The sequence below is a fragment of the Lagenorhynchus albirostris genome, chromosome 4, assembly GCF_949774975.1.
Source record: "Lagenorhynchus albirostris chromosome 4, mLagAlb1.1, whole genome shotgun sequence".
Lineage (NCBI taxonomy): Eukaryota > Metazoa > Chordata > Mammalia > Artiodactyla > Delphinidae > Lagenorhynchus > Lagenorhynchus albirostris.
The window spans coordinates 38,869,389-38,883,578 of record NC_083098.1 but is presented as its reverse complement, the minus strand read 5'-3'; the positions used below and the strand labels follow the sequence as shown (position 1 = coordinate 38,883,578).

General features: G+C 41.3%; 1 protein-coding gene across 3 annotated transcripts in view; it reads left to right on the top strand.

The window, feature by feature from the left end:
• CDS1 (CDP-diacylglycerol synthase 1) overlaps positions 1-14,190 on the top strand; it is a 69,119-nt gene that overhangs the window by 15,104 nt on the left and 39,825 nt on the right. For all 3 annotated transcript variants that reach the window (XM_060147889.1, XM_060147891.1, XM_060147892.1), the window contains exon 2: positions 8,817-8,944. In XM_060147889.1, coding sequence (XP_060003872.1) covers positions 8,817-8,944 — 128 coding nt within the window. The remainder of the gene's footprint in view (positions 1-8,816; positions 8,945-14,190) is intronic.

The following is a 14,190-nucleotide window of genomic DNA, read 5'->3' as shown; positions in this document are numbered from 1 at the left end:
CCTCTGTGATGCAAATATTAGTATGCCTGATGTTGAAGTGGAGCTCTCTTAAACTGTTCTCATTTCTTTTTGTTTGTTTTTCTTTTTTCTGTTCAGCTTCAGTGGTATCCACTATTCTGTCTTCCAGTTCACTGATCTGTTCCCTTGTATCATTTAATCTACTGTTGATTCCTTCTAGTGTATTTTTCATTACAGTTATTGTGTTCTTCATCTCTTTTTGGTTCTCCTTTATATCTTCTAACTCTTTGTTATGAACTTCTAACTTCTCACTCATCCATTCTTCTTCCAAGTTCTTTGATAGTCTTATGATCATTACCCTGAACTCTTTCTTGGGTAGATTGCCTATCTCCACTTCACTTAGCCTTCTTCCAGGGTTTTATCTTGTTTCTTCATTTGGAACATGTTCCTCTGTTGCCTCATTTTGCCTAATTTGCTGTTATTATTTCTATGTATCTGGTAGACTGGTTACATTTGACCTTGGAGAAGTGGCTCTTTGTAGGAGATGTCCTATCAGCACATTCCCCTCTGATCATCAGAGCTATATACTATAAGCATGCCCCCTATGTGGACTGCATGGCACCTTCTCTCATGGAGGGCTGTCTAATGGGGGTGGTCTGGTTGGCATGGCTGGCCCCTCGTCCAGTTGGTTGCTGGACCCTGCCATGTGCACAGGCTGCCAGCTGCTGTTTGGCAGGGCTGGGTCACAAGGTCACTGGGTGCAGAACCCCAGGGGGTCCCAGGGCTAGTGCTGGCTCACTGATGAGCAGAGCGAGATTCTGGGGTGGGAGGTTGTGGGGCCTAGGCATCAGAACTGGTGTCAGACTGCTATTGGGTGGGACTGGTTCCTGACATAGCTGGTGTGGAACCCAGGGTGTCCAGAAGCTTGTGTCAGCCCCCTGGTTAGTGGGGCCAGATCCAGGAGTGACTGGCTGAGGGGTGTCTCAGAGCTGGTGTTGTCCTGCTGGTGGGTGTGGCTGGCTTGTCCTGAGGCTAGAGGTGGCTCACTGGTGGGCAGGGCCTAAACCCATAGCATTTGGGGGCCAGTGCCTGCTCACTGGTGTGTGGAGCTGGGTTCCAGGGTCTCTGGCTGTAGGGCCATGGGGGTTCTGAGTCTAGTGCCTGGGCACCGGTGTATGGCGCCAGGTCCTGGGCCCTCTGGTGGACAGGGATGTGTCCAGGGGTGGCTGTGGGCTCAGAGGGGCTGCAAGTAACATGCTCAGCTACTTACTAGGCTTGACGTATCCCAGTACTGGTGCCTGTAGCCTGGTGGGTGGGGGTGGGGTGGGGTGGCAGACGGGGTCCCAAGGCTAGTAAGCTAGAAGGAGAATTCCATATGGACATTTGCCAGCATCCAGCATCACTCGACAGCATCAGAATTCTAGATGGACACTTCTACATGGTAGAAGGAGCTCCCCAAGATGGCTGCCACCAGTGTCTGTTTCCCTGGGGCAAACTCCAGTTGTCTCCTGCCTCTACTTGAGACTTGCCAACATTAGCAGATGGATCTGATCCAGGCTCCCTTCAAATTACTGCCTCTGTCCTGGGTCCCAGAGTGTGAGAAGTTTTCTGTGCACTCTTTAAGAATGGAGTTTCTATTTCCCACAGCCTCTGGGTCTCCCAAAAGTAAGTCCACCGGCCTTCAAAGCCAAGTGTTCTGAGGGCTCGTTTTCCCCGTGTAAAACCCCCAGGCTGGGGAGCCTAATGTGTGGGGCTCAGACCCTTCACTCCTAGGGGAGAACCTCTGCAATTGTAATTATTCTTCTGTTTGTGGGTTGCCCACCTAGTGGTATGGCTCTTGACTATACCACAACACTGCCCCTCCTACCCATCTCCTGTGGTTCCTTCTTTGGATCTTTAGTTGTAGAAGATCTTTTCTGGTAGATTCTATCACTCTCATCAGTAGTTGTTCTGTTAATAGTTGTAAAGTTGGTGTGCCCATGAAAGGAGGTGAGCTCAAGGTTTTTGTACTCCACCGTCTTGGCCGTGATTGTCTCTTGAGGGTCTAATAAAATGATGGAAGTTTAAACACTTAAAAAAACTATATATGTGTGTGTGTGTATATATATATATATATTCATACATATATATATGTGTGTATATCTATATATCTACATATCTATACCTATCTATCGATTGATACAGAGCAGGGCCCTGTGGGGCTCTTGGGCACAAAGACTTTCTGAGTCCCCCATTTCTTTGATTACAGGAAATAGCCTTCATTCAGCCTCTATGACTTTCCCTGAGTTCCAGTGAGCAGATTCAAGCAGTTGTTAATTAGGGAAGGGAAGGGATGTGAGACAAGAGAGAAACAGTCAAGAGACACAATAGTGCAGGCTTGGGGCAAGGTCCTGGTTCCCCATCAACGGATACACACAACCATACCTTTGAGCTGTTTTGCAGATACTGAAATCCCCTCCAGGTGGGAAGTGCTAACAAGTAATGATGGTATGCTTCCCACAAGCATGTAGACCCCAGACCAGTTGGAACCTGAAGGTTGATGATGCTGACTCCTACTTAGCTCACTGCCAACCAACCAATCAGAAGAATGTCCACAAGCTGATCACACCCCATTACTGTAAAACTTCTCACTACCCTCTCCAAGCTGGGACACACGGTTTTGAGGGCATTAGCCTGCTGTGGCCCCCTTTGCCTGGCAAAGCAATAAAGCTATTCTTTTCTACTTCACCCAAAACTCTGTCTCCAAGATTTAACTCGGTGTCGGGGTACAGAGGCCGGATTTGGCTTCAAGTTTGGTGTGCAGTGTGGGACTGACTTAGGGACAGTCCCAGGTCGGGGTGGGGGGTCCCTTGGCTTGATTGGACGCTCCGAGGTTTTCTCCATGCCAGCCTCTTTCAAGAGAGCAGAAGGTTGGAGAATTCCTTTAGAGGCCAGATCGCCTGGGACTCTTGCCTGGAAAGGCCAAGCCCCAGTTTATCCTGTCCGCCATCCTGGCAGCTGGAACTCCAAGGCGGGAGTAGGGCAGTAGAGGGACCACCCTAGCAGCTGCCAAGGCCATCTCTGCCTTGAGGACATTCCTCTCTTCCTCCCCCCTCACTGCCCTGGACTTCCTACTCCAAGGAATTGTTTTGGGGAAGCAGAAAAGTAGCGTTTGGGATGTTACGACACCTCTGCCAGTGTTTTGGTAAGCCCCCTCAGCTTGCATGCTGAGGCCACTTGGTTTGGTCTGTTTGGCGAACCTCTGGTTCCCGTTTGGGGATTTTTCCATTAGGAAGATCCAAGGCCACCGGGTTAGTGGGAGTTGGAAGCCAGTTTGAGCCTTGGGCTGTTTGTTTCTTTTTGTGTGTGTGTGGCTTCTGTTTGGCGGCGAGGATTCTGGTTTTGCTTTCCATTTTGTGTGCGAGGCTGTTTAATTTGACTCAACATGGGAAGCGCTTCTTCTTGTATTCCATCTGATAGCCCCCCGGGAAAATGTTGGCAGATTGGTCGACCTATAACTATGAATCTATGACTAAAAAGAATAAGGTTCTATTGTAATTCTGTTTGGCCAAAGTATATTCTTAAAAGTGAGGAGAGGTGGCCTTTGCATGGTGGCCTAAATTATTATACTATTCTTCAGGTAGAATTGTTTTGTCACAGGAATGGAAAGGCTGGGAATTCTCTCCACTCCATCTGGGCTAGCCACTCCGGGCTCCCTGAGAGCCACCTCCGGGTTTGTTCTCTTTCAAGAACTGACCCAATCTATTTGCAAGCCTTTCTCTGGGAATGGAAGTGGAATTTTTAAACTATACCTCCTCTGATATTCTGTCTGTGTGGCCGTAGTTTATCTGTTGTTTGTGTTTTTGTGGATATTGTTTTGGGGTAAGCCACTCAGGCTTGCACAGGATGGGAAAATTCTACCCAATCATTGCAAGCCATTTTGAGCTCTCAGTCTGGGAGTGGAAATGGAATCTTTGGGCTACACCTTGTCTGATCTTTTGTTTGTGGGACCGTGTTTGTTGTTTGTATGTATGTGTGTCAGTACTTATATTGACTGGTCGAGATGTCTTTGCTAAATAACAGGGCTCACATGAGACAATACCAGGGAATCCTTCCCTGTAGTGTCAGGCTTTGCCTGGGGCAGAATGCTGGTTGGGATTTTCCCTTTGGGACAAGCCTTGTTATGGGTAACCAGAGTTCTGTTCCATCTTGTAACCGCCCCCCGCCCCCCAGGGTATTGTTACAAAACTTCGAGAGACCACTGTGCGCAGACCCTCAGGAATACTTATCTTATCTAGACTATCTGTAGGAAAAAAAAAAAAAAGATGGGGGGCAGAGGGGGGAAGCCTTTTTAAAATCAAGCGGAAAAACTGAGATTCTGGTTGTCTTTATGTAAAAGTTAACTTGTAAATGAGCTCTATTTAATTCACTTAAAATTGAGCACTTACAAATTAAATCTAAATGTGTAGAAAATGGCCAAGATAAATTTTGGGACCACATGATCTGGGGATTATTCAGTACTGAACTGATATTTGCTATTGAAGGTGGCTTAAGCTTGTTGGTTTGATTAATATAGACATTTCTTTAGAGTTATCAGTGTTAAGTAATGCAAGTGAGATAAGAGCTTTTGGGTAAAACTCTTTAGGAATAATTGTTTTAGGAATGTGTACTTAAGAATAATCTTTTCAGCTGCTTGGTAGCTTAATAATTTAGAGTTAAGTTAAATGATGGAAGTTTATTGAATAGGTAGATCATTTCCAAATAAAATATTAAGATACTGAAACATTAATTAGTGAATGTTGGCTTCCCTTGGCAGAGAGGAGACTAAAGGTATTTAGGAATCTAAAGGTATTTGGTGCCACCCTGGGATAGTCTCCATAAGAAAGCACATGTTTTGAGAATTGTGCACGGTCAGGATTTTCTAAGATTGGATTATTAAATCTAGTTAGGTAGATGGATTTTGTTGGGAGTGGGCTAGAGCAAGACCAGATTCAGATTCGGTTTCTCCCTTCAAAGTTTTCTTAGAATACTGCTTTTGACGACAGCTCGTGAGTTTCTTTGCCTTTAAGCGATCTATATTTGCTTTTGAAGTCTCTTCACTTTGGTTAAATGAAATAAGTATTGTGTGACAGATTCTAAAAGTTCTTTCAACCTCCAACTAACGTTAAGATGCTTTAGAAGGCCGAGGCATCTCAGAGAGAAATATTTAATTAGTATGTTAAATTACATGGCATTCCTAAAAATCTAGTATGTCCTTGTAAAATGTTATCAGTCGTAATTCTAGTTATTTAAAAATGTTGCACGTTACAGCAATAACTAAGTTTCTTTTTGTCAATCCCATTGTGATCAAATGTTTAACCATGACTTTTTAAGTCTATGATTTGTAGACAGTTATTATTTTGTATTTTGATAAATCTCAGGTTGTACTGGGAAACTGGGTAAGAAATTAAAAAAAAAATCCTAAGGGAAAGCTTGATGGTTTCATAAAAAGTTAACAAGAGGATTGGTTACTAAATGAACTGGTGAATATGGTTATAATTTTTATGGGTTTTGTCTGAAATGTTACTGGCTTTGATCTGTGTTTTCCAGATATAGGAAAAAAACTTCCCCTCAAGTTGGTTATGATTTGCAACAATTTGGTAAATTACACCTCTGTGAGTAAAATTGAGATATTTTTCTTTTCCCTCTGCCTGTTCCCTTCAAAAATTGGAGACTCTTGGGTTCTGAGCAGCCTTATCAGGCGAATGAGAAAAACTGTCTCCTGGCATGTGCAGAAATCTTGATATTTTGGGGACCTCTAAAAGAGAGAAATCAACCTAGGCAAAATCTGATGGCAGGCCTTTGATATGGCTTTCTTGGCCTTGAGAGGCCTTTTGGAAATTTAGTCTGAGACTTCTTCTGAGGAATTACACCAGAGTCAATATGGAAGAACCTATGTGGTCAATGGACCAATCTTATTTTAGAAACAAATTAGTCTTGGCTATACTTGATGAACATGGGGGCAATTTTAGAAAAAAATTGTTTCACTGAATATTAAATTCTAGTTTTGTTAATTAATGTCTGTGCTTACCAAGACTTACTTCCCAGATAGTTCCTTGTGGTTATGTTATATTGTTCCAAAATTTAATTAAATTGTCAGAAGAACACTCTAAGTTTGTTTCTGAAGCCTAACTTTGTAATCAGTCTTTGGATAAAGATCAGATGCTCCATGATCTAGGAGATTAACACCAGGAGATTAACACCAGGTTATGTTCATTCAAATTTAAAGGGTCACTTATGTTGGGGACAATTAAACCCATACTAGGGATAACCAGACTAGTAACACTAGGAAACTGGGCTGGGTGCCTTATGGATAATGCCAATATATAATTTCCCTTAAAGATGAGGATTGGTACAGAACAGACTAAGTCAGAAGACCTGGGATATACTGGGCTGCACCTAATGGAAGTTCTTAACTTATATTCTGAATTATGACCTTACTAATCTGCTAGCTATATTGTTTTTTATATTGCCTGTTTTGCAAAATTGTTGTTTCTTGCATTACCAAATGTGTGACTGAGCCTCTGATAAAATGATGATGTATAGTTCCATATGAGATCAATGATTGTAATAGTGTAACTAGATATGGGAAGAAGCAACAAGAGGGAATAGTTTCCTGGACCATAAGAGACTAGTAAGACAGGTGGCCCAGAGACTTTTGGTTACTAGTAAGGCCTAGTCCAGTAAGTAAGAGCACATTGAGTGGCCTATCAGAAAAATCTTTGCCAGACCTGGGAATGAGCATTCCTAGCACTGTGGGACAAAATGGTCATGAAATGCCCCCCAAACCATGGTCAAGTTTATGATCCTGAAGGGGCTCTGCCAACTGCAAATTGCCATCTGCCTCTGCAAGGATTAGGCCAATGGCCACTGTGGCCACTGACCTTCAACACCCCCTGAAAGGAATTCAGGGTGGAGATCAGGAATGAGTCACTCTGCTCTGAGAAAAACTGGCAGAACAGGGCTTTAGATAGTTAGATATTTTCAGAAGATTTTATGAGCCCAAATTCTTGCATCTTCTCATATCTAGAAAAGCACTGAAATCATTAACGGTGACATCTGCTTTGGCCATTAAGAAGAGAAATGCAATTGGAAGTCAAAATGGGGGAGCTGTTGGTTCAGACATATGGATGTGATTTCAGACATGTTCCTGTATTGCTGAGAGCTTGAATCTTCTGAGCTGTGTCAGACCTAGGGGATGGCACCAGCCAATCTCAAAACAGTGTCCACTGGTAACTGCAACCTTATGGTTTCAAGGTATCCCCTTGTAACTATTAAACTTTTTAGACAATAAAATTGCTTTAGATCAGATATTAACAACAAAAGAGGAGACATATTTAATGGCCAATGGCTCCTGTTATATATATCTGAATACCATATCAGAAGTTAAAACCTAGTTAGATAAAATTAGACAACTGGCTACCTGGCTACAAGTCTCCCTTAAAGAGCCAGGTCCAGACGGGGTTTCAGGCTTAAATTCCCAGGGGATTGAGACCTTAATCATACTAAACTCAGATCCAGGACTTGGAACTCAGTAATATTTCCAACTCGGTGTCCCAAATTGAGGCAGGACTATTCCCCATTTCAGCTGGAAGTAGTCAGAGCGGTTGTCACCCTATTCCCTAAAAGATTCAGGGAAAGTTAAAAAAGGGAGATTAAAACCAAGTCCCCTGAAACCAAGTTCCTCTGCTGAGTTTATGATTAATGTCTCTATCCAAAACAGTTATTCCCTTCCTTGTCTAACATCTGTTCTCAAGATTGAGGAATATCAAAGAAAAGGGGGGATTGATACTGAGCAGGGCCCTGTGGGGCTCTTGGGCACAAAGACTTTCTGTGTCCCCCCATTTCTCTGATTACAGAAAATAGGCTTCATTCAGCCTCCATGACCTTCTCTGAGTTCCAGTGGGCAGATTCAAGCAGTTGTTAATTAGGGAATGGAGGGGATGTGAGACAAGGGAGAAACAGTCAAGAGAAACAATAGTGCAGCCTTGGGGCAGGGTCCTGGTTCCCCATCAATGGATACACACAACAGTATCTTGAGCCGTTTTGCAGATACTGAAACCCCCTCCAGGTGGGAAGAGTTAACAATTAATGACGGTATGCTTCCCACAAGCACGTAGACCCCAGACCAGTTGGAACCTTAAGGTTGATGATGCTGACTTCTACTTACCACATCAACCAACCAATCAGAAGAATGTCCACAAGCTGATCACACCCCATTACTGTAAAACTTCTCACTACCCTCTCCAACTTGGGACACATGGGTTTTGAGGGCATTAGCCCACTGTGGCCCCCTTTGCCTGGCAAAGCAATAAAGCTATTCTTTTCTACTTCATCCAGAACTGTCTGAGATTTAACTCAGGGTCGGGGTACAGAGGCTGGATTCGGCTTCTCTATCTATCTATCTATCTAAAATGCTATGCCAGTGTAAGACATTTCTCTTGTTGTTGATGCTTTGATTGTAATCAAATAAAAAAAGAGACTATGTACAGTTGATCAGAATCTATGTGGCATTAACACCATATTCTTTGTTAAGTAGAAAAACAATGAATGTTTGATTCTGTGGAAAATTTCTGATTTAGATAATATAAGAGTTTCTTTTTGTGTCTTTTGTTTAAATTAATCCTTTATATTGATAGACTTTAGCAAAGATAATCAAACTTTCCTAACTAGGATGTACAACAGTGCTTGGATATTCAAGGTAAGTTAATAGTTATTTTTTTGTTTTAAGTTATGTAAATGAGAGTTGGCACACTGAGCAATAAATAAATGCATTGGCAAGCATGTGCTTTTTCTTCCTTTTATTTTGCAAAGTGATTTTCTTTTTTCTTTAATTTCAGGAAACAGATATTGACGACAGATATGGAGATTTGGATTCCAGAACAGATTCTGATATTCCAGAAATTCCACCATCCTCAGATAGAACCCCTGAGATCCTCAAGAAAGCTCTATCTGGTTTGTCTTCAAGGTATGGTTGGTTGAAGATGAATCTAATGGGTACACAAGATAAACTGTGAGGTTATCCTGGACCATGTCCAATGTAATAAATTTCACTTTTGGTGAGTTTTAGAGCTATGAGAGGAGGCTTTACACTTTTTCACCATATATGAGCACAGTATTAGAGGCTTGATGTACATCCTTTCGTTCATCCTTAAAATCTTGTTAAGTGTGAGAAAACCAAGTCTGAGAGGTTAACTGGTGAAGGTTACAGAGCTAGCAAGTTGTGGACCTGGCATTTCTGCCCTTGTCTGACAGGTTTCTGAAGCCAGTGACCCATTTACCAAATCAGGTTGCCTTTTCTGGTATTGGAACATCTAAAAAAGAAAATTCTATATTCTCTGTTCCCTGTTTTTCAAATGCCAGATGGAAATAGGTACTTTTTTTCCTTTTAACAGAGTTTAAAATCATTGTCCAAAACTCTACAACCCTTTACCACTTTATATTTGTGCTATACTTTTAAATGTTTAATAACCACCCAATTTCAGCTAATTTTATATTGCCCTTCATTGTATTCTTTGTAATATGAATTATAAAATTTATAAAAGCAAAATAAATACAATATCCAGATTAACATATGAAACCTGAAATATTGGTACAGAACACTCTTTTTTCAAGTTTTTAATACTGTTACACACAGTAAGAGGTCCATTTTACACCATGCCCCAAGAGACACACAAATGTATATTTTAACTGCTGTAAAAATGTTATAAAGCAATTCTTGCCATTGCTATGTGTGATGCTCTCTGATTTCTTTTATTTTTGATAGCTGTTCTATGTTATTGAACAAAAATACGCTGGATTACTAAATTGATTTTACTACCCATGGGTCATAAATTGGAGTTTGAAAAATACTGATTTAGTCATATCTAGTGAATATAATGTGAGCTTTTCTGATTTTTAATTTCCTAGAGGATGATCATAGTAGAATAAATTGGTTCAAAACAAAGTTTTCATATTTTTTAGCCAATAGATATATAGTTTTTTGCTGTCCATTATTAAAAGCATGGTTATCATTTTAGTAGTTCTTGTTCCCAGTTGTTTTCATGACCTAGCTCACAGATGTACCTTTTTTTAAAAATCTCACCTGGTCTTTCTCAGATCTGGATTTTTTTTCATATTGATGTTATATAAGAATAATGCTGGATTCCTTTGTGTCACTCATAACAAGATTTTCCTTAATAATTTTTTTTTCCTGGCATAAAGCAACAATGGCAAGTAGTAGTAGCTGGTATTTATTGAGCATGTATATTTGCTAGGTGCTGCTCCAAGCACTTTATATGTGTTGACTAATTTATTCTCACAACAACCCCGTAACTGTATAAATGGAGAAACTGAAGCACAGAAATGTTTTATATCAAGGGTCGTGTAGCTAGCAAGTGATAGAGCCACATTCTGAACCTAGGCATTGTGCTCTATTTATGAAAGAATTGGTTTTAACAGCAGATAATATATGACTAGTTTCAATCTTTTCGAGAAACTTCTCTGTAAAGATTAAATAAATGTTTTAAAATCTACATTTTACACATTTTAGCCTCTTTTTAATACCCCAAATAGTCTGCCTTACAAAGATTTAGAAATTGTAGATGCATAGGATTAAAAATACTAATTATATAAGGAATGTACATGGTTTGTCGAAGAAAACCCTATAATCCTCCTACCAAGACATTAATATTTAAAATACTGTGATGTTTATCTTTGAAACTTTTTTGTTTTTTACATTGTGTGCATGTGTGTGCCTGTGTGTGTAATGTAAAAATAGCACTGTACTGTTTTCTGCCTTGTTATTTTCATTTTCATTCCATGGTATTAGGAACAACATCCTGAAATATGTGTAAATATTTTAATGACTGTATGATATATTTCTTTGTAGAGCTATAGTTCAACTTACTTAACTTAAACAGCAACTGCTAGACATTTAGCCAATTTCTAAATTTTCACAAAACCAACTCTGCTTTAAATATATTTCTTTATAGCTAACTTCTATTTAGAATCAATAATTATTTTCTTAGTATAAAACTTTAAAAGTGAAATTCCTTGGTCAAAATTTATGTTCATTTTTTAAGGCTCTAATATATAATGCCAGAAAGAGCATAAGCCATTGAAATTGGAAAGAGCGTGAAAGGTCTTCAGTCACTTGGCAGTTGTCCCAGTCTGTTTCTTGACCCGTGTATGGGTCTGTGGAAATGAATATTCATTAGCTAGTGAAGTCTGGCTGTCTCCTTTAGTAAAGAGCTTCTTCAGCAATGAGTCTAACTTAGTAGTTCTCTCTGGAAGGGGCAATGCCTTGGATTTTGTACCTTCCCCCAACCAGTGAACATTTGGCAGTGTCTGGAGACATTTTAGGTTGTCACAATAAGAGATGGTGCTGCTGGGGCTTCCCTGGTAGCGCAGTGGTTGAGAGTCCGCCTGCCGATGCAGGGGACACGGGTTCGTGCCCCAGTCCGGGAAGATCCCACATGCCGTGGAGCGGCTGGGCCCATGAGCCATGGCCGCTGAGCCTGTGCGTCCGGAGCCTGTGCTCCACAACGGGAGAGGCCACAGCAGTGAGAGGCCCGCGTACTGCAAAAAAAAAAAAAAAAAGAGATGGTGCTGCTGGCACTTAGTAGGTAGAGGCCAGGGAAGATCCTACAGTACATAGAACAACTCTTCACAACAAAGAATGATCTGGCTCAAATGTTACTAGTGAAGGTTGAGAAACCGTGGAAATACCCAGGCATAGTCTTGCTGGTGCTCTTGTACTCTATAATGCCATCTTCTTTGTCCCTGGGAACCTGCACACATCCCGTTAACTTCCTTCTAAGGCTGGTAGATAGACTTTCTCAAAACCCCTGCTCTTTGCTAGATGGCCCACCAAGTTCTTGTTTGTTCTTGAAGAGTGCTTCTGTGCCCTAATTCTTGGCTCAGGTGAACTGCCTTGCCAACCTAGGTCTTTCTCATTATGCTTGTACCACTAGGAAAATTTTTTAAAAAATTTTATTACTTTTGGGACTTCCCCAGCGGTCCAGTGGTTAAAACTCCACATTTCCACTGCAAGGGGCATGGGTTCGATCCCTGGTCATGGCCAAAAAAAAAAAGCCAATAAATTTTTATTACTTTTTTTGTTTTTGCGGTACACAGGCCTCTCACTGTTGTGGCCTCTCCTGTCGCGGAGCACAGGCTCCGGACGCGCAGGCTCAGCGGCCAGGGCTCATGGGCCCAGCCGCTCCGCGGCATGTGGGATCTTCCCGGACCAGGGCACGAACCCGTGTCCCCTGCATCGGCAGGCGGACTATCAACCACTGCGCCACCAGGGAAGCCCAAATTTTTATTACTTTTGAAATAAAAACCCCTTAAGAGTTGTAGTAACAGTAAGACATTGTGCATCACATAACTGATTTGAGCAATAAATGTGTAACCACTTTAGATAATCACTTTAAAGGACGCTGCTTAATTATATACTTTTTAGAAATTTCATTTCTAGCTCATATAGGTCCTGGAAACATGAGACTTGAATGGATTTCTCTACTGATTCTGAGTTCCCTTACCTAAAACAATCTGTGAGGTGATGACTTGGACTCAAAATTAAGGCTTACTCTAATGTGATCATGGTGGCATGGTAAAGGAAATCAAGAATTTTGAATTCGGAACCAGACTTTCCTCTGGATTTTAGTTACAATGGTACATATTCTTTTACATATCAGTGCTCTGTTTTGAACTCAGTGCTTCTCCCCTGAGAGATAACTTTGGGTTACTGTATCAATGTATATATATATTAAGTTTAAGTGTGTGCTTTTATGTGCTTAACTTTGTGTTAGGTATTCTTGGGAGATTTGGGGAGTCATTTAAATTAAAATAAGGCAATTAAGTCTTGTTGCGGAGGGGAATTTTTCTGCCTGGAGTAACATCTGTATAATAAAAGAGAGTAGGTCTTTGTTTAAATCTCTGGTTCTCAGAAGCTACCGTTCTCTGCTGGTCAGAGCCACCCCTTTAACATTAGAGGTACACTTGGCCCTTTCAACTCCCACCAAAGTCTGATTTCTGACACTTGGGTAGTGTCCTCTTCTCTAGAAGAGGTTCTCAGTAATTCTGAGTCTGAGAATCAGTTATGAAGGAGGGCTATGTACATTTCTGAGGTTCGTGCAAGGAAGACAGGATTATTATCAGGAGACTGGCTTATGGTCTTTTATTTACCTCTGACTAGCTGTGCGACCTAGCCCAGTTTCCTAATCCATTCATTCATCCTCAAAGAGTTCGTTCTATTAAGTCAAATAGAACCTTTCAGCTGTAGCATTTTTGATTCTGCATTCATTTCAGTTCAGCCCCAAAGCTTACAGTCTCATGAAAAATGTATGAGTCTACATACTTATAACAGTAGAGGGAAATAAAGTTGGGTAAGTACAATTTGACCACCATGTGAAAAACCTTGGAAACTATATAAAAGAGTTTGGACTTACTGTTGGCATTTTAGGTCTTGTGTGGACATGATCAAAGGGATATTTGAGGAAGAGTAGTTAGGGGTATCTAGGCTATATAGGAGAGTGATTGAAAGCAGGGAGTGTAATCAGTATTCGATAAATGGATGAAATCAGCTAATATTTCTGTTACAGAGAGGAGAACGAGGGCTTGTGCTTAGAATACAGTGCATATATGCTACTATACGTTGGGTCAAAATCTCTTGTGATATAATTTAAATGTTAGCATTTGAATTAGTAGAAATCAGAAAATTATTTAAAAACTTTACTGTGAGTATAATGTAAAATGAGTGTAGAATGAATAAACTCAGAGGGCAGCAGTTTTAGATTCAGAAAACATCATGCTTCTATAGCTGTTGTTAGAACGATCTGAGGTGTTTCATACAGTGGCTGCTGACATTTCTTATGACGTAGCCACATAAAGAGTGAAAATATTTGTGAGGTACACTGGGGGTGAAGTGTGAGGCTCCTGCGGTGATGGAGGGCAGGCAGATGGGCTCCCCAGGCTCTTACTGACAGCAGAGGGTCGAGGAGGTCAATTCTCAGTCTACGGGGGACCAGCCAGGTGTGCCTCAGGGAAGCTGTGCTCTAAGCACCAGCAGAGGCCCAAGGAGAAGAGAATACTTTTCTACGAAAGGCTCTGTCCTTGCAGGAAAGCAGGCAGCACACGCTGAGCAATAGAAAGAACTGACCTTCAGTCTGGCCTTGCCCTCAATGACGGACCTCCCCACACCTTCCTCATTTCCTTGAAATCATGGTGCTT